The 21,905-nt window shown below is 64.5% G+C and overlaps 2 protein-coding genes across 2 annotated transcripts; one reads left to right on the top strand and one right to left on the bottom strand.

The window, feature by feature from the left end:
- Positions 1–4,091: 4,091 nt before the first annotated feature.
- SSTR5 (somatostatin receptor 5) lies at positions 4,092–11,112 on the top strand. Its single transcript, XM_032328589.1, has 2 exons — positions 4,092–4,250; positions 8,654–11,112. Exon 2 carries the CDS (start codon positions 8,703–8,705, stop codon positions 9,798–9,800), a length of 1,098 nt encoding a protein of 365 aa, XP_032184480.1. The 5' UTR covers positions 4,092–4,250; positions 8,654–8,702; the 3' UTR covers positions 9,801–11,112.
- A 7,162-nt stretch (positions 11,113–18,274) lies between these two features.
- Positions 18,275–21,424, bottom strand: C1QTNF8 (C1q and TNF related 8). Its single transcript, XM_032328637.1, is given in 7 exon segments — positions 18,275–18,416; positions 18,418–18,505; positions 18,508–18,590; positions 18,592–18,805; positions 19,360–19,438; positions 19,440–19,562; positions 21,356–21,424. Coding segments are annotated over 7 exon segments (798 nt in total).
- Positions 21,425–21,905: the final 481 nt, after the last annotated feature.

The following is a 21,905-nucleotide window of genomic DNA, read 5'->3' as shown; positions in this document are numbered from 1 at the left end:
GCCATCCCCAGGCACCGGCACAGCTCTGACTCCCGCAGCCACAGATGGCGGGGATCCCGCAGGCTCAGGGCCAGCCCTACGAGAGCACACCCGCTGCCAAAGCCTGACCAGCTCCAGACCCACGTGGGAACCGAGACGCCAGCCCCGACAGGAGCCAGCCACCGTCACCGTGTCTGTCCCGCATAGACGCCCAGGTGCACCAGGCTGTGGGGAGCATCTTGGTGGGAGGGTGGCTGCCAGCAGGGGCATCTGGTGAAGGTGGAGGTGGCTGCCCAGGGGGAGGCCTCCCACGTGATGCATTTGAGAACACATGGGGTTGGCAGAAGAGGGACAGCTTAAGGTCGTCGAGGTGACTGACCGCATCGTTCTGCGCGGAGGCTGTGGTCTGGGCTGGTGTGGGCACACTCTGGGTCAGGATTCTCCTATCACATGTGGCAGGTCAGACATCATTCAGTCTCTCGTCCCCAACAGGCTGGTCCTGGATCCCTGGAGGAGCCCGGCCGGCCAGCTGCTCCCTGGGCCTGGAGCTTGCCCTGTGCCCATCTCCTTCGGGTGTTTCCTGTCACTGACCCCCGGGGAGTTCCAGATGGTGGAGGTGGACACCGGTCCAGACCCCCTCGGGGCTGGAAGACCCAGCGCGCCTCTAAAGCAGCCTGTGTGGGGAGGGAGAGCCACCGTTCTCCCCTGCCACACGGAATGTTCCGGAGCCGGCTGCCTCTTGCCCTCTTCCCCAGTGGGGACGTGTCGTCTCTCCCCGTCCTTGTCGCTTGGCTTCCAAGGTCAGGTCACCCCCCCCATCTCCCTGTACCCCCTCAGTCAGTCAGCAAGGAAAGCTCTGGTCTTTGCCTTCGGGCAAGGCTGACGCTCTCTGCCCCTCTGTTCCGGTTCCTGGAGTTCACTGTCCATGTGCCCAGGAGAGCCGTGTTTGCCTCTTTGTCCTTGACACCCCAACTCCTGGGCAGCTCTGGCCACAGGGCCCGTGCTTGTCTAGTTTCTGCTGGACCCGCGCGCCATCGGCAAACAGGGCGGTTTACGCCTTCCTCCACACCGTGGCTAATTTCAGAAGCTCACCACCTTCCTCTTCCCTCTCGTGACCGTCAGACCCTGCCACTGAGTCAGACCTGATACCTGTACCCAGGGCCAGGCATGGCCCTGCCCCAGGACCCAGTGTCCGGCACCCAGGCAGGGCAGCCCTGGAAATGGCCACATCAACCCCCCCGCCGCCCCAGACTGAGCCCACAGCCAGGGACACGGTGGCCTGAACGCCAAGCCAGCACAGCCGGTGGGGAGGTGGGGAAACCAGTCCCGCCTTATGGGGAGTCTCTGGCAAGAGTGGGGCTGCTGAGTCATCTCGAGAGGCTTCTACTGGGACGATCCAGGCCCTGCCAGAGCTGAGGCCAGGACTGGCCTCTCAGGGACCCAGCCTCTAGGACAGGGAGTGTCCCGGGGGGCTGCAGCTGCGACACACAGGGTGGGACAGACTCAGTCCATCCCCTCCTCCCAGCTGCAGAGGCCCTCCACACGAGGGACAGCGGACGGACCTGAGCAAGCCCCTGGTTGTGTCCGGGGACTTGGACCCCAGTCCACCTCTGCTCTGCACCCAGCCATGCCCCTTGCCGCCTCCATTTCCCCACTTTCAAAGGAGGTAGTGGCGAGCTCTGCCTCTCACATCCAGGCCACAGGATGGAGAGGGTTCCACGTGTGGGCAGCTGGGCCCATCGGCGTCTGACCCCCTTCTCTCACAGGCCCTGGCATGTGCCTTCTGTCGGGGGGCGGGGGTCTGGCCACAGGCCTCCACCTTGACTGCCTGCAGTGTCCCGGGGAGGCGACAGCGGAGCAGGGCTGGAGCCCCTGCTGAGCCCCCCAGGGTGCTGGGGGCCATCTGAGGCCTCCCCTGGGCAGTGCAGCCCCCTGGGAGGGAAGAGCTGTCTTGTTGGGTTGGGGCCCAGTGGGGTCCCAGAAATGCCCTGGGGGGTGCACTGACTGCACGTCTCTGCGGGACGCTCCACCCAAGGCTTCCTCCTCCTCTCTCCCAGAGCCAAGCCAGGCTGTGGACCCTTTACCAGGGGCTGGGTCTCTGCTCCCCATTCCACACCCAGGCCTGGATGGTGAGGGCACAGCGTGGTGCCCCATAGGTGCCCACGGGCTGAAGCCTCCCCTTCGGAAACCTGGGGTAGCCTGGGAAGCTGCATTCAAAGTGCCCCGTCACCTGGTGTCCCCTGAAGCCCGAGACCGTGGCCAGGAATGGCAGCCAACCACGGCCCCCGCAGAAGGCCCGGTGCTTCCCGGGAGCCCAGGGTGGAGGGGCGCACACACTCACTCACCAACACTGACAGCCTCTGCAACCAGGATGGACATCACCGAAAGGATGTGGTGTGGGAGCAGCGGGTGGCAGGGCGACAAAGAACCATGGTGCGGCAGCCAGGGTGGGGGGCCTTCCTGGAGGAAGGGGCTTTTGCGTAGACATGTTAATTAACTGGTGTGTGCTGAGCTGGGATAGGGCTAGGACAAAGATTCGGTCTCCAAGGAGGGGAGAGAGGGCCCCCCTGGCCAGGGGAGAGAGAAGGCCTCCTGTCCGCCTGCCCAGGGCCCGCCCCAGCCCGGGGACTCTCCTGGGGACACACACAGGGGCCTCCGGGGTGTCTCTAGGTGATCCAGAGTCAGCCTCCGTGCCTGGTGAATAATCAGAGGGAGGCTCAGCCAGAGGCCCGGGTAGGCTCCCGTGGCTGTGAGGGGGAGGGGAAGCAGGCTGTGTCCCATGGCTTCAGCCTCAGACCCCGCACAGGGGGGAATCGGGACCATGGCGGGGCTCACAGCCAGGATGGTGGTCCCCATTCAGACGGGCTAGGACTGTCCCTGGGGAGACCATGGGGCCACTGCCCGTTGCCATGGCTCCCACTAATCCTCACCCTTCACTCCAGTGCTGTCCTGACCTCTGCAGAGTGTACCCAGATGTCCCCTCACCTGCTCCTCCTGGGGATCACACCAGGAGATGGGGCAACAGGGGGGTGGGCAGGAAGGTGGGCGGGCCACCTCTCCAGGCGCCATCCTTCCTTTCCCACTGCAGCCCGTGGCAGCACCCTGCTGAGACCACCCAGGGGTGAGGCTGGCTGGCTGGGGAGGGGGTCTGTGTGCTTCACGGAGCAGCCCAGCCTCCCCCTGTGGAGCCTGCAAGAAAACAGGCCCTCGCCTCCAGGCTGGACTCCTTGGTTCTGTAAATGTTTTTCCTCGATGAAACACATAAGTCATGCTCCTTCCACAAGATGTGACATCTCAGAAAAGCACAGAGAAGAGAGGTACTTCTAGATGCAGAGTCAGTGTGCTGCCAGGCCCCCCTGCCCGACACACAGCGTGTGGCTCTTCTGCATCTACAGGGAAGGGTCTGGTGTCTTGGGGTTTCTACCATCTAGGGGCCCCCTCTTCTTTCAGCCAGTGGCCAGGCTCCACGAAGATGCCATCAGGGTCAAGGCGCTGGGGGCTGCTTCCTGGTGTGGGGAACGTCCAGACACCCAACCAGCCCTCCTGCTTAGCAGAGCACAGGTGCTCAGAACACCGGTTCCAATCAGCAGCTCAAAGTGAGGCCACCTTGACCTGCAGCCACACCGGCAGCACCTGGAAACTTGTCCGAAAGGCAGATTCTCAGGCCTGCTGCTCCCACCCCCTAGTCTAAGACCCCAGGTGTGAGACCCTGAAACTGTGTATTAATCAGGTGACTGTGATCCCTGCCAGGGGGAGACCCTACAGAGTGAAGACAGCATCCGGGAAATCCCCAAACCATGCAGCCAGCTGGGGCCATCTGGTGCTCCTCCACCGTGCCCCTCCACCGCCCTGACCCCCCCATCCCTGGCTCCGTTCATTCCACCGGTCTGGCATAGGCCTCCAGCGCTTTTCCCAAGGGAGGACCACCTCCCCATCCTTAGACTTTCAAGAGGGCGCTCCGGGGGTGCCCCTCTGGCCTTGCTGGGGGCGGGACCCTCCCAGCTCAGGACGAAGGCCAGGGCGGACAGAAGAGGAGGAGCTGGGGGGCGCCGTTCTCCTAGGAGCGGGTGGGGCAAACGCTGTGGGATGAACGTGCGCTGGCTTCGGGAAGGACCGGGAACAGATCCGAGAGGCTCGGGGTGTCTAGTGTCGGCCCCGCCCTGCGGCCCCCCGCGCCCCCTCCCGCCGCGCTCGCCCCGCCTACCAGCCCGCGAGCCCCGAGCTCGCAACCCGGAGTGAGCGCAGCGCGGGCACTTGGCTCCCGCCGCCGGGTGAGTGCCGGACGCCCCTGCCCTCTGCTGTGGCCTTGGCCTTGCAGCTCCCGGTTACCCCCTGGGGGTCTTAACTACCCTGCGCTAAGGCCCCCTGTCCCCGCCGGCGCTTTCCCTGCTTTCCCCTGGGGCTCACCTGCCACTGCCCGGGGGCCTCCCTGCCCTTCCGTCTGCTTCCCAGTCTGGGTCGCTCCGTCCCCTCCCGCTCCCCGGCTGCTGTCTCCTTTGCTGCACCGGGGGCGCCCGGGTCAGGGCCGAAGCAGCAGGGAGACTGGGACCGCCGCTCTGCCTGCCGCGCCTCTGCCGGCCCGACCTTCTCGCGGTGGGCGCCGCTGCTGGGCTCTCCCCGAGGCTGGCGGAGGGTGGGCGGCGCGCCTGGGGTGGGTTCATTCCTTCCGAGACTGCGGCTTGGGGGTGTAGTGGAGTGGGAAGCGGAAGCCGAGGGAGAGCGAAGCGCGGGGCGCACGGGGAAGCGGGTCCGAGGGCGCGTGCGCGGGGGGGCCGGGGCACCGGCCAGTTGACGTGGGGTCCGCCGGGGCGCACCGGGGGAGGTGGGCGGCGAGCTGTGGGACGGCGGCGGAAGAGAAGGCCCAGCTTCTGGGGGTCCTGGGAGCGGTCTCCAGGGCTCGGCATCAGTGCTCTGGAGCTCTCGTAGTCCTTCCCCAGAAGGAAGCACACGCCCTGAAAGTTCGCCCCTGCGCTGTCTCCTCACCCGGGGTCCAGGCCGGGCCCTAGCCGCCCACCTGCCTGGAACACTGTCCCAGGCCTGCAAGCTGACCAGGGGTCCTGAGGAAGGGCGAGGGGTGGGAGCCCCAGCAGGCCAGAGAGTGAGGCCGGTCTGCAGAGAGCAGGGGAGGACGGGGAGCCTTGAGTGCGGTGGCGATTGATGGCATCAATGGCAATGACCCTCTATGGGTTCCTGGTAAAATGACCCAGATTTCCCAGAAAGTGTGCTGGAGATGGAACAGGGCCTTGGAAACACCTTGCAGGGCCTGGGCTCCTCCCCGGGAATGAGGAGGGGGCTGTGCTGGCCAGCCTCCTGTTTGTTGTGCCAAGCCAGCCCACGCCCACCTCCCCATCCAAGCCAGACTCCCCAGGGGAAGGGACACCACTCTGACCAGATCTGCCTTAAGGCCTTTGGGGTGTGTGTCGGGGAGGGATGGGTGGTTGCCACTGGGGGCAGGCCTGAGCCAGGCCCCCCCATGGGGGAGGCAGGCCTGGATGTGGGGGCGTTGGACCATGCCCAGGGTTTGCCCCTGTCCTGCACAGGTGGGGGGAGCTCCAGGTGAGATGCGGACCCCAGGGGCACTGAGCCACTCCAGCTGTTGCTGCCTCTGAGTGGACAGTGTAGGCCTGCCGCCTCCTGTGGGGCCGGTCTGGAAGAGGTTGGGCCCCAAACCCCTGGGAAGCCTCCAGCACCCTTCTCCTTGGAGCCCAGGGCAGGCCCCTTTTCTGATGCTGGGGAGATGCTGGGCTCTTTGGGGCAGGCGGGTGGGGGCCATCACTTGGCGCCCACTGTGGCCGGCACTGCCCACGGCAGCTTGCACACCCGGGCTTTATTTCACATGACCCGTAAAACTGCACCCACCGGGGCTCAGAGCAGTGGGCCGGGGTGCGGGGCGGGCGGGCGGGGGTTCTTCTCCCTGGGCTGTGTTGGTGGGGACCTCTGGACCAGAGTGCCCCAGGGCTGGCCCATGGCTGATTCCACATCCCCTCCCCCCACTAAGTCCCCTGCTGCGGGAGGAAGGGCCCTAGGGACAATTTTCCACGAGTGTAATTTCTGTGACTAACAAGATTGCCGCTTCTGATAATGGCTCCTGTAGAATTATGTTCCCAGAGGCCGGCGCGCCCATAGCGGCCTAATTTTGTTCTTTACCGCTGTGCAGTCTGAGGGCTTGGGGGGTTTGGGGGGTTGGCAGCACGCCTAGGAGTGGGTCTCAGAAGAGCCCTGAGCAGCCTTTTTAGGGTCAAACTCATGTTCAGCTGCCATGTGCCAGGGACGCGGGCCCCGCGCCAGGGACTCATCTGAGCTAGCAGCCGCCCCTCCCTCCACGGGTGAACCGAACACCTATGGGGGTTGCTGCTTCTCCCCCACCCAGCACCCTGGGACCCACATGGAATGAGCTGAAAGCCCCTTCTTGAGTATTTTTTTTCCCAAATGTGAGCAGGGTCCTGGGGCACAGAGACGAGCAGGTTGATTGCCACCTGTGGGAGCAAGCCTGCCACCGGCCACCCTCCCTGTGGGGCACCCAGGGAAAGGTGGGCCCCCCTGAACCCAGGAATGCCCCTTCCACTTGAGGGAGCCCTGGCTTTGTCTGGAAATGCAGCCATCCCCAGAGATCGCACCTTGCCCTGTTTGAGTTACGGCCCCTCCCCTCTCCTCTGGTCACCACGTCACGCGGGGGACGCTCAGCACCAGGAGCGGCAAACTCAGCCTGACGTGGGCAGCATCTCTTTCCCCTGCTGGTGAGCCCCCTCTGGGTGGGGACCCCAGCGTGACCGCATCTCTCTCCAGTGCTTGGCGTCCAGAAACCACTGGTTTTTCTGGTCCTGCTCCAAGTTCTGCCTGGGTTTCTGTCCCGTTTCACGGCTGCCATTCTCTAGGATTTTCTCTGCACCCTTGATGTTGTGTAGGTGGACCCTGATGCTATTTGATCTGTGTTCGTCCCTGGGGCTGCTTTGTGCTCTCCAGGATCCCTGGCGCCTGCCGCTGCCCATACCCGCTCGTCAGCCTGCCACGCTCCCAGGGGGTCCCCTCAGCCCCGCTCCCATTCCCCGATTCTCTCTTCAGCTATATCCAGACCGGAGCAGATTCTGACTTTTGTGATTTTTTTTTTAAGTCCAGATGATTTTTCACACCTAAGAGTTGTAACTTTCAAAAATACACACTTGTTCATTTTACTTCTCAGACAGGAGCCAAATTTGTATCATAATATTTTTATCCTTGCCTTACTGAGGATCCTACACATACTTATTTAAATAGATCTTAAATCCAGTACTTTTATTCCATCAGAAATGAAGCCACTGACCCATCTCCCCACCACTGACTTTCTGAGGCACACGTCCTAGCAGCAGTTAGCCGAGTGAACTTGGAGGTGTGAGTGTCTGCCCAGCGGGAGCTGAGGGATTCTTTCTGACATGGTCACTGGGCTTTATTCTGGGCTCCCCAGCTTGTCTTGTGGGTCTGGAGATCAGCCAGGCTGGGGTCTGGGGCGCCTCTGGGCCTGAGTAGCCCTGGCTGGGGCCCCCGGGGCTGCTGGGGTTCCCGGCTGGCCCCCGCCCTCTGGGTGACATGGCCCACTGGGGTGGTGGGTGCCTACACCCTCTCCCCTCTCCCTCCTGTCGGTGGAGATGCTTTTCCTCTCCCGAGCACCATTGCTTTCATGAACCTCCTCAAACATACAGGAAAGTACAAAACCTGTAAGGACACGTGTGCCCGTGACCTTGAACAGAGGAATTTCAGTTTTCTGCTCTTTCTCTGCAAAACCCCATGTACACCGCGTCCCAGTGGCTGGTGCCCACTCACACAGGAGCATTTCCTCCCAGTCAGAGGCACGGGCTGGGGTTCTCTGTGCGTTCTCTGTGTTCGCTGCCTTACGGCACATGTGGAGGACCTCGTCTGCCCATTCCCACTCGGCGCCCTCTGCCTGGGCCTCTGTCCGTGGCTGTGGAGGTGATCACCTGGAGTGTGTCTCTCGCCTCTCTGATGACGGCCCCCCGGAGCGGTTTCCTGCATTGTCTCCTCAGCCTGAGACAGGCTGCTGCAGGGGCAGCTCTGGGGGAACCGACTCCTCGGGCTGGTCTGTGGGCTCTGAGGGGGCTCTCAAGGGGACAGTGCTCCTGAGAGCCTGGTGGACGCTGCCAGAGGCTCTGCGGCCCGAGGTCTGGCTCCTCGGCCGTGCGGAAGACCTGACACCCTCCCGAGGGTTCTGGGAGGTCACCCGGGAGAGCGGGGCCCAGCAGGTGTAACTGTGCCTCCAGCCGGCATTGCCTGGGCGTGGGGGCCGTGTGCCCGGCCGTGGTCCCAGTCTTCCCATCACCGCTCTGTCCTCCACCTGTCTTGTGCCATCCACCATCCTTGCTGGCGAGATGGGGGCCGTGAGCCCCCTGAGCCCTGAGGGGATGAGGGAGGAGGAGGCTGCCCAGCGGGCTGTCCTGGGGCAGGCGGGGCTGTCAGAACACCTTCAGGGGAGCAGCAGATGACACAGCGCCAGCTCTCTGCTCCTTCCTCCCCGGGTTGGTTTTCCAAACAATTTGCTTAATGTGACTCCCGGTGGCCGAGCTGGACACGAGTAACAATGTTTACTCGCCGCAGGGTGATCCCGTGCCTCCCGGGCAGGCGGGGCCCCGGGGAGGAAGCACCCTGGGCCGTAACAGCTCTGCCGCCCTCCTTTTCTCCGCAGAGAGGACGCGCTGTGCTTACGCTCACTCTGCCGGCCCGCGGCGGCCGCCATGGAGCCTCTGTTCCCGGCCCCCACGCTGGTCACCTGGAGCCCCTCCCCAGCGGTCACCAGCGCAGCTGGCGAGAACGGGACACTGGCGGGGCCGTCGCCGTCGCCGGGGGCCCGCGCGGTGGTGGTGCCCGTGTTGTACCTGCTGGTGTGCGCGGCGGGGCTGGGCGGGAACACCCTGGTCATCTACGTGGTGCTGCGCCACGCCAAGATGAAGACGGTCACCAACATCTACATCCTGAACCTGGCTGTGGCTGATGTGCTGCTCATGCTGGGGCTGCCCTTCCTGGCCACGCAGAACGCCGTGTCCTACTGGCCCTTCGGCCCCGTCCTGTGCCGGCTGGTCATGACGCTGGATGGCATCAACCAGTTCACCAGCATCTTCTGCCTGACCGTCATGAGCGTGGACCGCTACCTGGCCGTTGTGCACCCCATCCGTTCTGCCCGCTGGCGCCGCCCTCGGGTGGCCAAGCTAGCCAGCGCCGCGGTCTGGGCCTTCTCGCTGCTCATGTCCCTGCCGCTGGTGGTGTTCGCGGACATCCAGGAGGGCTGGGACACCTGTAACCTCAGCTGGCCGGAGCCCGTGGGCCTGTGGGGCGCCGTGTTCATCATCTACACGTCGGTGCTGGGCTTCTTTGGGCCCCTGCTGGTCATCTGCCTGTGCTACCTGCTCATCGTGGTCAAGGTGAAGGCATCGGGCGTGCGTGTGGGCGCCCCGCGACGGCGCTCAGAGCGCAAGGTGACCCGCATGGTGGTGGTGGTGGTGCTGGTGTTCGTGGGCTGCTGGCTGCCCTTCTTTGTGGTCAACATCGTCAACCTGGCCTTCGTCCTGCCCGAGGAGCCCGTCGCCGCGGGCGCCTACTTCTTCGTGGTCGTCCTATCCTACGCCAACAGCTGCGCCAACCCTGTGCTCTATGGCTTCCTCTCCGACAACTTCCGCCAGAGCTTCCGGAAGGTTCTGTGCCTCCGCAAGGGCTCCGGTGCCGAGGATGCCGATGCCACGGAGCCTCAGCCCGACAAAAGCGGCCGGCTGCAGGAGGCCACACCGCCCGTGTGCGGCTCTGAGGCCAACGGGCTCATGCAGACCAGCCGGCTGTGAGGGCTGCAGGTGGGGGCAGGGGGCGGGGGGGAGCCCAGCGGCTTCTGGATTCCCTGCCGGGCAGAGCCTTCCCTCAGTATTTGAGCCACCCCCTGCGATGGCCTGATGCTCCGCCAGGGCCAAGGCCGTGGTGGGTCCAGCAGTGGGGTTGGGGGATGCAAGGGAGTGGGCGGGAGAGGCCGGGTGACCTGACCGTGCTTGCAGCATCTTGATCTCTCTGTCCCCAGCCGGTGCTGCCCTTCCAGGTCGGGGCATGACCCCCCATGTGAGCTGGGGACCACTTGCCTCCACCCTCTGGTCCCCTGTGTCTCCTCACATAGCCCTGCACCGGCTGGCCACACCGAGTGTGAGTCTGAAATTAAAGACACGTGGATGCACTGGGCTCCCCAGGACCTGTGACCGCTGACTCTGGGGGTGGCAGATCAAGGGGGCAAAGCCGGCACGGCTGGCAGGGCGGCAAAGGGGGGCTGGACCCCAGGTGGGACATCTGGGGCTGCAGAGCTCTGTTGCCATGGAGAACCCCCACTGTCCACCCCCCACCACTGGTTGGCCACAGTCACCATCGGTTCCACGGTGGGAGGGGGTTGGGGGAGGGCTAGCAAAGTGGCTGAATCGAGGGTGGAGAGTCGGGCCCCCCAGGCTTCTGGGTCCTAGGGCATCGGAGAGGCCATCCTGGGGAGAGGGCGGTCACCCACAGCCACCTCTCCTCCTCTGTCAGGGGCTCTGGCCTGGAGAGTGTGGGGGACAGGAGCAGACGAGGAGAACTAGCGAGACAGCGGTGGGGGGAGAGGCCCCCATCGCAAGCAGCAGCCGCTGGGAAGGATCTCTGTGTGGGTGCCTGTAAATGCCAGCCAATGCCAGGCCCTGAGGAATTCTGTGGTGCCCAGATGAGAGCAGCCCCATCCACCCCCGGGGAGCGCCACCCGCCTACCACCCCCAGCCCACGATGGGGTCCCGGAGAAGATGCCAGCTGAGGACTTTCTGGGATCCCATGTGCCTTGGGCCTTGGCCAAGGCTGGAGAAGGACCAGAACGTGGGGCTCACTGGGTCCACATGCTCCCGACCCTGTCTGGATAGCCGTGCCTGGTGCCACCCCTCCCAGGCTCCCTGGGTCTGCCCGGGGCAGGACCTCCAGCCCACAGGAAGGGACAGGGAGCGGGTGTGAGCCGGCCAGGGGAAAGGCTCCGTCCCTGTGGCCTGGGCCGCACCGACCCTGGACAGAGGCCAAGACCTGGAAACATGATAGCGTAACGAGGGCGCTTGTGTTTGACAACCTGATCTCCCGAATAAATTAGAGAATAAAGGTTTGACTCCTTCCCAAAGCAAATATTGTCCCTGGGGCCGATCGAAGCTGGTGCGGCTCAGAGCTCGTGGACCAGAGGAGGCTGGGAGGGGGCAGGCAATCGCCTGCTGGATGTGGGAGCCGGGACGCTGTGGCGAGGACAGCGGTGGCGCCAGCAAGTGGGGTCTGAAGAAGAGCAGGTGTCCCCTGTGGGCCAGCCTGGGGGGTGGCATCGGGCTGTGGTCTCAAAAGACGTGGTGGGGGAGACGTCTGATCCTTCCAGGGCCCTCGGACCAGGACAGCGGGAGGCTCACTGGGGGCCGGAGCACCTGACGTATGGGGGCCCGCTGACTCCACTGCTTTGTTCCTGGGGGGGGGTTCGGGGGGCTCCCCCACAGGTGGGGCCTTGGAGCCTAGCTGATGACCAGACCCACCCCTCCCCACACCACAGTTCAGCATTCCAGGGAGGCAGGGCACCCTGGGAGAAACTGAGGCCAAGTAGGTTGGCTCGGAGTGACTTTGGGGAGTGAGTGCAGATGGCTCAGAGATCTCTGCCCAGATCAATGTCTCCCAACTGATTTGATATTGGGAGCTGCCTCCTCGGGGCCACGCCAGCCCAGAGCACCCGTGCACCCCTGGGCGCGCACCCATACCTGGGCAACGGACGCTGGCAGCGCCCCGGCGGGATCCTGCGGTGCAGGGGGCGGGTGTGAGCGTGTGTCTGTGAGCGTGCATGAGTGTGTGTGCATAGGATGTCCCTGGAGATCCCAGGCAGCCTGGGGACCCTGGCTCGGGGTGGTTGCTGGGAACTAGGCTCGGCCAGAGTGGACAGTCCCTGAAGCCTTGGGTGAGGGTGAGGCCCTGAGCAGGACACAGGAGGACCCAGACACCCCCTGAAAACCTGGTGGGGGGTGGGAGTGGGCTCAGGAGGCCAGGGACACGGCCCTCCCACACCCGACACGGGCTGGGGCTACCACACTCTTGGAAGCCCTGCGTCCCCAGGCCCTGAGCGGGGGCAGGGCAGCACAGAGCAAACGGGCTTTGGAGGGGGGTGACCTGCTTTATGGGCTCTCTCTCCGCCTCGATGAGTTTTATTGGCCGCCGGGCTCCAGTAGCTCCCAGAGTGACCTCGCTCAGGAAATCCGGCCTGCAGGGGCAGGGCAAGGCCGCCTCCAGGGCAGGAGGGCAGATGCAGGAGGGGTCTGTTTGCCTGGCAGGGCGGGGCAGGGGATGAGAGGCCTCCCCACACTCAGGGAAACCGAGGCTGGCCCCAGGGCTCTGGCGGGCAGCAGCTCCTCCCAGGCCCATCCCTAGCAGCAGGATCCAGATCGGGGTGCCCTGGGTGGGGCCAGGAAGGGCCCAGCCCTCCTGAGTGTCCCGAAGCAAGAGGGTGAGCAGAGAGCAGGTGGCACCACGAAGGACTTCCCACAGAACCTGGGGGCCCCAGAGAGCTGTGGTGTGCTTTCGGGATGTGTCAGGGAGACGGACGTGAGGACTGGGTCTGCGCTGGTCCCTTCTGGGCATCTGCATAGCTCGGATGTCAAGGACAGGGGGCCTGGGAGACAGCTGGGCCTGGGGGTGACCCCCATCCCGGACACTTCCACGTCCCCTCCCTGCGGCCAAGCACACTGTCCCATCCAGGCTGGCCGGTGCCATCTGGGGTCCTGAAAGGTGTGTGTTGAATGACCAAGAGGACATTGAATGACAGGGGCTCTGGCTAGGTTGGGGGTGTACCCATAGGTCCCTCTCCCTGCCCCTTCCTCCCCTAGGGCTCTCACTCTCTCCAGGCCTGCCCTGTCCCCCCCTCCTCAGGCTGCGTAGCCCAGACGGCCCTGACTGCTATGCGTTGGGTGCAGGGGCACTGTCCGGCACTGAGGGAGTCCCCACAAAGGGGCAGGAAGGGGCTCTGGCCCTCGACCAGCCCATCTCTTCCCCCACATTTGCACTTACACCAGCGTCCATCGCCCAGCCCGCAGCCCCCTGGTGTGGGGAGGAGCAGGTGTGCCCTGGGGAGGGAGAAGCACACAGGTCCTCCTGCCAAGGGCTGCGTTGCTGGTTCTCCAGTGGGAGGAAACTGATTGCAGGACAGTGGGGACCGGCCATGCTCTCTCCTGCTCAGCACCTGGCTGTGGCTCCCTGCCCCCCTATGTAGCCCAGGCACAGCCTGTCCGCAGGGAACAGGCAGTGCCCCCACTGGGTAGTATGAGAAGACTTTAATTAACAGATGTTTTGCAGGGCTGGGCAGTGAAGTTCCCTGACCCAACAGGGACAGGGACGGGGTTCTGAGAGTAAGGAGGAGTCCCCCCTTCAGCCCAGGGCAGCAGCTGTCCTGAGAGCTGAGACTGTGTGCCCGACCCCATCTCCTGCCTCCCATACCCTGCTGGGCTCCCTGTTTCCAGACACAGCCTGGGAGGCAGCGCTGTGGCCCATAGGGTCAGGGTAAAGCTAGGGAGTGGACCTGGGGGAACGGGACACACCCGATGCCCCCCACCCACATCTGTGTTCTGGGGGGCCATCAGGCCCCCAGAGGGCATGCCGGGAGCTGCCCCAGGTTAGCCTCCAGAGCCCCTATTCCCTGCCCACGTGGTACCCAGTCTGTGCTGTGTGGTCTCCTCCCTCCCTTCTGACTCAGCGCCCAGCAAACACACCACGGTCTCCCTAGAACCAGACCGGGGTCTGCCCTGTGGCTGGTGTCGCAATGGGGTAGGAGATGGGCATCCCAGGAGACAGGCTGCCATTACCTGGGGCCTCCCGCTTCTGACACCTGGCCGTGGCCTCCCTGGCCCCCTGAATGGAGGGTCCAGCCATGTGTCCTCTGTGGCCACCCTGCGGGGGCCTGGCAGAGCTGCAGCATCCGCCTGGATCGCCCGAGGGGGACGGATGACGGTGGTGACCAGGCAGCCTGTGAAGGCGTGTGTGTGGGCGCAGCCTGCCCTGGGGACAGGATGGTTCTCACTCCTTCCCACGCTGACGCTGACGAGTCGTGCCCCCTCGGCTCTCGAGCGTCCTGTGTCTTACGTTTGGGTTTTGGGCTTGGTGTTTGCTATTTTTACGGAGTCAGCCTGACGCTCAGCTGTCTGGGAAATGCTTCCACATCCATTTTTGGATGGAGAAGTCTTTCCCCGTCCACAGACACGCGAAATATTTTCACGTATTTTCAACTGTGGCCGCACACATGTCATAGAGAGCGCACCCCTCCCTGGCTCCCGGTGCGCAGCTCAGGGGCGCACAGTGCGTTACGCTGCCGAGGGACCACGACCACCGTCTCTCCACGGGGCTTTTCCATCTTCCCAAACCGAAGCTCGTGCCCAGGAACCGCCGACACCCCACCCGCCCCCGCCCCTGGGGACCTCTGCCGACCGTGGTGGAGGGGATCTGACTGCAGGAGGGGCTTGGAGAAGGGGAAGCCCGCCGAGTTTGTCTCCCTGTGACAGGCTCGTCTGACCGCTGCCCTCAAGGGTGCCCCCACCCCCAATGGAGCCCGCACTGGCGTGTCCTGAGGAAACTTCCGTTGTGCAGATGGACCACATTTTGTCCATTCGTCATTGACGGATAGCCTGAGTGGGTCCCCTGTGGTTGGGGTGCGTCCCACGTGTTTTCCGTGGCCGTGTCTCTACTGGCTCTTTTGTTCCACGGGCATGTGCGTTAGCTCATGGCGTATCCATAGTGTGGAGTCGTCACAGCCCCCAGACTTGTGAACACAACAGCCACTCTAGTCCTTGGGGTCCCCTTGGCCTCTGCCGTGGTGCTCACTACTGTATCTTCAGGTTCTGCTTCAGCATCTCCTCGGCTGGGTCAGAATGTTCTAGAATCCTGTCTATTCCCTTTTCCAGGTTGTGTCCGGCGTTAGTCTGCAAAACTAAGAAAGTGGGTTTTGTTCACAAATGTTCCTAATAGCACTATCCGTGACAGCTCACCAGCCCTCACACGGACAACCCGTGGTCCATCCACACAGTGGGACAGGGCCCTCACACGCACTACAGCATGGCCCCAACTGGAAGACGCGACGTTCAGAGGCCACAGGCAGAGCCACGCGGCATGGGAATCCGATTTCTGGGAAGTGTGCAGAAGAGGCAGATCCAGGGACACAATGAGATCAGGGGTTGCCAGGGGCCGGGGAGGGCTCGGGGTCATTCTGGAGGGACGAGAACTCTCCAGAACTAGATGGAGGTGCTGGTGGTTCTGCACCGGGAATGGGCGAAATGCCACTGAATCGTTCACTGTGAGGTGGTCGAGCCTCCGTTATGTGGATCTCACCTCGGTTTTTTTTTTTTAAAGGAGGTTTTACTAGAATCCACTAAACCGGCAGACTTCTGTGGGTCACGGGCTCCTGATGGGAGTTCCCTCTTGGGGGCCCATGGCAGGGCTACGTCGCTGACAGCTTCCCACCAGGGCGCCCGTAGTCGTGATTCTGCTGTAGACAGACGGCCGGCGCTTCTGGCATGCTGCGCCCGCCCGGCTCTTTCCTCTCTGCTCCCCACGTGCTCAGGGCAGCCGTGGCCTCCCACCCAGGCCTGCAGCAGCACCGCTCAGCCTGGCCATTTTGGGATGTGGACTGCACCCTGGGGTCAGTTGTTCCTTTTTAAAAAATAAATGAACCTGGAGGAGGTGTGTGTTGGGGAGGATGCCGGCATTTTGTCCTGGCCTCAGCGCCCGGGGGCTCTCAGGCGCCCTTCAGGGCCCAACCCATCCTGGCCTTCTGGGTCAGCAGCTGATACCAGTGCCCAACCCCAGAGGCTCTGCCACTGTGTCCCAGCACCTCTCTGTCTGGGCTCCGGGAACAGCCGGATTCAGGCCACCAGGGCAGCAGACTGCCCTGGACCCGGACACCTCTTGGCCACGGCCGCTCTGAGACCTGACCTGTTGTCCTCCCCATGCTACTGGATGTGGGAGCTTCCCAGGGCAAGCTGGGAAGACAGAGCCTTCCGTCTGGCCCGCCTGGCCTGCTGCACGCTGGTAGTCCGCTTCTGGGAGGGAGGGTGGAGGGGGGCCGGGTCCTTCCAGTCCTCTCACAGGTGCCCCTTTTCTCTTTGGGTGGCTTGGTCCTGCCACCAGGCCCTCTCTGCCCCTGCAGCCCCTGCCCCCCACCCCACAGCGCTCTGAGCTGCTCCTGAGGGTCCTGCCTGTTGCCGCCGCCCTGTCTGTGTCCGGTTGTTGCAGCCATAGAAGGGCACGGCCAGAGGTCAAAATTCAGTCTGCAGGTCCAGCCAGTTTGGCATCACAGGTCGGGGGCCCGGGGCTGCCACTTCCCACAGCTCCATAGTTCCCATGGTCCCGCCGTCCAGCAGCCTGGGATGCCCATCCTGGCCCCCCTGTCCTGTGTTCTTGGCTGGCACCTGCCACGTACACCAGTAGGGCCTGCTCAGGCTGGTGTGCTCCTGGGGGACAGGGGTCCCTGCTAAGCCCCCATGCGCTGCCCCCTGGGGTACAGACCCCTGCTGGTGCCGACCTCCTAGTTGATGACTTCATCAGGTCAGGACCCTGTCTGGGACAAACATGGACCCAGCGTGGGAGGCTTGGGCCGGCACTTTGGAGTGACAGGAACCCATGCCCGTGGGACCCCCCACTGGCCGCAATGGGCTGTAGGACCTATGGAGGGAGGGTCTTCTACTGGGGCCCCAGGTGTGCCCGTGGGTCGTACCCACTGCTCAAGAGGCTTCGGGACCTGCCCACAGGGTGGACTGCTGGCAGGGAGACCTTCCCCCTGCAGACAGGCCTGGTGTGGACAACAAAGGGGATCCCAGCAGCCCCTCCTCAGTGAGGCCCCCTTCCTCTGTCCAGGGCCATACTTGGTGGGGGTAGCCCAGCCCCTGGGGGGCCAGCGCCCTACACCATACACACTTAGAGGTTCTATACACCCTTGCTGGGCCGCAGTTTCTTCTCTGTCCTGGGATAGGAGAAGCCCCGAAAGTGTGTCTGAGACAATGATCCCTGATGACCTCCCCTTCCCCACGCTCAGCACCACCTTCCCAGGGGTCTGCCAGGACCGGGTGGGTATAGGGAATTTATCTCATGCTGGGCTGGGTGCTCTTTGGGGGGGTTCTGGCATGAACGAGGACGGAGGGAACCCCACCTCTGGCAGCTGGTGGCACCCATGAGGCCCCAGGCCAGGCCTGTGGGTGCTCTTGGTACACCCAACAAAGGAAAGGGCTCTGGGGCCTCTGGCAGCCACCTCTGCCTCCTCTTGTGTCCTGTCCTGCGGCCTTAGGCCTTCCTTCTAGAAGGTTCCAACATCTCCTGCCCAGTGCAGCCCTTGTGCAGCTCCAGCCGCCTCGCCACAGCCCAGGACCTCATCCAGCTTGTGGGGCTCCACAGATGCCAGACGCTGCTCTGGCCACGGCCTCCATGGTCTCATTGCCCCAGGATCCTTGCTCAGGAGGGAGCAGCTGCAGGAGGAGACGTGGGGGAGGTCCAGGGAGGAGGCGGTGGTGATGGGGCACCGGAGGGGCTGGGCAGAAGGCCCAGGCAGGGGCACAAGCCAGAAAAGGAATGGACTCACAGCGGCCCCAGGAGGTGGATGGAGCCCTGCTGTGGAGTGAACGCGCCACCCTCCAGCTTCACCCCTGCCTGCAGTGGGGGAGGCGTGCAGCCTAAGAGAGGCTCTGTCTCTGCCAGGCCCTAATTTCAGCCTCATCAAACTACATGGTGACACTGGAGTGTCGGGCTCCCCCGGGCTCAGGGCTGCACCTCAAGGGGCCGTCTTCCTCCACCATCTGGACAGATGAGGGGACACTGGGCCCTGCGTTCACCCCGAGGATGAGACTCTCCCCTCTGGCCCAGGACCACACCCCCCCTCTGCTAGACACCATCCTGTCTCAGGGCCTTGGCTACCCTCCTAAACCCCGGGGTTCCGTGTGTTTCTTGGCAGAGTCGGCCCTGAGCAGACCATGTCTCCAGGGGCCGCCCATGTCTCCAGTGTCCACAGCAGGAGCTCTGCAAACGTGTCCGCAGCCCCGGTGCCGGGCTCAGCTCTGCACAAGCAGAATGGATGGCCCCCCACGCCAGGCCCCACAGGCCTCCCTCCCAAGCATCTCGGTGTGGATGCCCAGTCTGCGCGCACCCCCATTGGGGGGCCCCATGTCCGTCCGGCTCTAGCCGTATCCCTGGCACTCTGCGCCATCACTGTACACAGTCGGAGCTCAGACACGGCTGGCTGGGCTGGGCTGTCTGTGGCACGGCGAGCCGGGGAGGGCTAGAGCTCCGTGGCCGGCTTGACCAGGTGGCTCCTGAAGGTGATGCAGAGGTCGCTGTGCTCGCCATAGATGGCGTTGCTGCGGTCACGCTGGAACACGCGCACCCGGACAGCGTCGCCAGTGGCCAGTGGCAGCAGCAGCTCTGGGTCTGCGTGACGCTGTGCTCTCTGGGCTGGCGTACGGCACAGCGGCAGCCCGCCCGTGGCACATGATGTGCAGGTAGGTCTCTTGTGGTTGCTCGTGTGCACGCTGAGGCTCAGGAAGTAGACGCCCGGCACAGCACGCAGGAAGCGGCGAGACGGCAGGTAAAGGCTTATCCAGGTTCACCAGCTCTGCGTTGAAGTGGTCAGTGCTGTGCAGGCCCTCCTGCTGGCCCACCGAGAAGGACGCGCAGGTGCGTGGACACAGGGAGCCCGGTGGCCCTGCCTGCCCCTTCTGGCCTTTGTGGCCCTGGAGGCCACGGGCGCCTGGCAGACCCTCCTTCCCGTTGCTGCCGGAGGGACCGGTGACCCCTGGTTCGCCCTTCTCACCTGCAGGAGGGGTCAGGGCATGGGGTCCGGGGTCACAGGGGGCCAGGAGAAGTCACGGCCCCAGTCTGCATCTCTTCTGGGGTTTCAACCACCTGCCGCATGGGAACAGGAGGGGCAGCGGGGGTGGCGGGGACAGCAGGAGCTGCCAGAGGATGGTCTGCCCTGGTCTGTACAGGACGTGAGGCTGGGAGCTTGGCAGGTCCAGCTAAGGGCAGCTGCTGCCCAGTGCCCTAGGATGAGGGCTTGTGTAGCTGGCGTCCTTCCAGAGGGGACCTGGGGCCTCCCTCCAGCCTCCCCTGGAGACTGGGCCTAGGGCACCGCTGCGGGTGGGTGAGCAGGACAGAGGGGCCTCAGGTGCCCTTCTGCCACAGCCCCCTGCCCAGGCTGCCTCTCTTCCCCCTTTCTGCAGCTGCCGGGAGCCAGAGGTAGGTGTCCAGTGTCCTGCCCACAGGGGCCCAGCTGCCTCCATCAGGGCTCTCTTGCCCCGCCCCCCAGCATGGGGTGTCCTCACGGGAACAGGCCTGGGGTGGGGGTGCCTCCCCACAGACACTCACCTTTGAGGATGGAGATGTCCACAGTGGGATGCACGCGGGGCAGCAGCCCCCACGGCTCCTCAGTTCGGTGGGGGGACAGCAGGGGGCCAGGCGGGGCGGCAGCACTACACACAGGGACGTTGGGGAGGCCCCAGGCTGGGCCAGGCCCCTACATGCAGCCCCAGGAAGAGCAGGAGGCCAGAGGCTGCCGTCCATACCAGAGCCTGGTGGGGGAGCAGAGGGGGTCCACGTATGAGGAGGAGGGGCCCCAACCGAGCCTCAAGCCCCACAGCTGCCTGGGCCATGCCCCCTGGTCTGGGGGAGAGGTCAGGTGAGGCCAGGGACCTGCCCTTGTGGGCCTCCCGGACCCTCCGCCCCTGCCCCTGACAGACATCACCACTGGATCCCTGCATGCTTCCCGGGAACTTGAAGTAGCCTCGGAGTCGTCCGGGGTCAGCATGGGGGCCAGCTCGCACCTGGCCCTCCAGAGCCCCCAGCAAATGTGGCTGAGGCAGCCCCACGCTATCCAACCTGGCGTGGCCGGGACCCTTCCCGGGTCTGCTCTGGGAGGCCCCCCCACCCCTCCCTGCGGCCTTGACTCTGGGCAGGAGCAGGTTCCCTAACAGCCTGCAGCCCCCGCGCCGGGGGCCCTGCTCCTGGCAGATTCAGGGGAACTGTCATGCGGGGTGGGCTCTGATTCAGCTCCTCAAGCCCCCACCCCATGGCTGTTGAAGCCCTCGGGCTGCTTGGGGAACGGGCAGGGCCCCAGAGTTGGGAGGCTGGCTCCGGGCCCAGGTTGGGTGGTGGTCTCCACCAGGCGGTTTCTCCCCGGCTGCCTAGCTGGGCAGAGGGTGGTACCCACATCCTGAGCTGCCAGGGGAAGGAAAGCTACTTGGGAGGCTCCCCAGGTTGGAAAAGATGGTCTTTAATCCCCACCAGGCCCCGGGGCCTCCTGCCTCTGCCTCCCCTCCCCCAGGAGACCCTGCCGCACGTCTGGCCCACCCATGCTTCTCCTGCTGCATCTGGGAAGTACAGCCAGGGCAGAGCCCCTGTGAGGGCAGCAGTGTGAGGTCAGGGTCCTCACTCTTCCCTGTCATGCAACCCTGCTGAAAAAAGACACAGGACCTTCCTCCAGGAAGCCCTCAGGGATTGCACCCCAGGATGGGTTTCTTCCTCTTGCACAGTGGGGGCAGAACTTTCTCCCGCTGAGCTTTCCTGGAAGGGGGACCCCTTCTGTGTACCACCTCACCCCAGAGTCCATCAGACCCTGACCCGCCCTCCTGGCTGTGCTGGACCCTGCGAGCCCCACCTTGATTCTCCCATGGAGGGACCTGACAGGACCCTCCGGGGGATCCCACTCCATAGGTGGGCCTGTGCCTAGCGTCTCAGGCAACATGGCCCCCTGGGCCTGCCCAGCAGGTGGTCTGGGCTGCAGCCTCCTTCCTTCTGAGGCCTGGAGGGGAGCACAGACGACCCCCTCCAAGTCCAGCCTGCCTGGGGTATCTGTGAGGACCCCCACTCACTCTCTACACTCCCTGTTAAAATTATGCCGTCTGCTGCTGCTGCCTGCCTGGCTGTCTCCGGTGTCACTGCCCTAAAAGCCCGTGAAAGAGCCCTTTCATGCCCACCCCAGGCGCCCACGGCTTCCCCTGGACCATCCAAGACCAACAAGCCCCAGGCCAGCATCAGAGCTCCTAGGCTTTGCTACCTTCCACCTGGCCTGCCCTCCACCCGCCACCTGCCGCAGGGGCTGCGTGGGCCTGCCATGGGGGCCCCGGTGTCCTCCTGCCAGCCCTGTGCCACAGATGGGTCTGGGGGTCTGGGGTGTCTGGGACTGGTGAGTGGGGCACCATTCTGTGGGCTGGCCGTTGTCCTCTGGGGAGCAGACACTTGGCAGGGAGGCAGGCCAGAGCTGAGACTGGTGGAGTCGGGTGAGGGCTAGTGGCCAATGTGGGGGGACACGGACCGGGGCCACCATGCCTGTGCCAGGCCCACCCGGTGACAGGGACACCCTCACCATCTCTGGCTGGGGAGCACAGCGTCTGGCCAGGCCCCAGGTGTCTGTCCCCTCCTTCCGCCGTGTCATGCCAGGGTTCCGGTGCCCAGCCGAGCAGATGAGCTGTGACCCCTGCTCGGGGGTCCTCGGGCTTAGCCCAGCCTTTCAGAAGATAAAGGGCGGGACCTGTGGGCCGCCCCTGCCCCAAGCAGTGCAGGAAGGGGGAGGGTCTGCTGCAAGCCAGAACCCAGCCCACACCAGTGCCTTGCCTTGTCTCGGCTCTCAGTCTGGATGGCTGGACACTGGGCCCAGGGACGGCCCCAGCGCCTTGGCCTGTGGTTGTGGGGACATGTGCTTCCCTGGTAAGCTTCCCCCCTACCCAAGCCAGCAGTCTGTGGGGGAGGCCACAGACATGGCCGGGGGGACAGAGGACCAGGGAGAGTCGAGGACAGAGAAGGGGGGAGACAGGAGCACCGCTGCCTGTGGGGGACCCCGCGGCCAGGCTGAGGGGGCACAAGGTGTGAGGGCCACGGGCAGGGGTGGCGCCAGCTGGAGCCGTGTCCTGGAGCAG

Source organism: Mustela erminea, chromosome 20, assembly GCF_009829155.1.
Source record: "Mustela erminea isolate mMusErm1 chromosome 20, mMusErm1.Pri, whole genome shotgun sequence".
NCBI lineage: Eukaryota > Metazoa > Chordata > Mammalia > Carnivora > Mustelidae > Mustela > Mustela erminea.
This window is presented reverse-complemented; position numbering and strand designations above follow the sequence as displayed.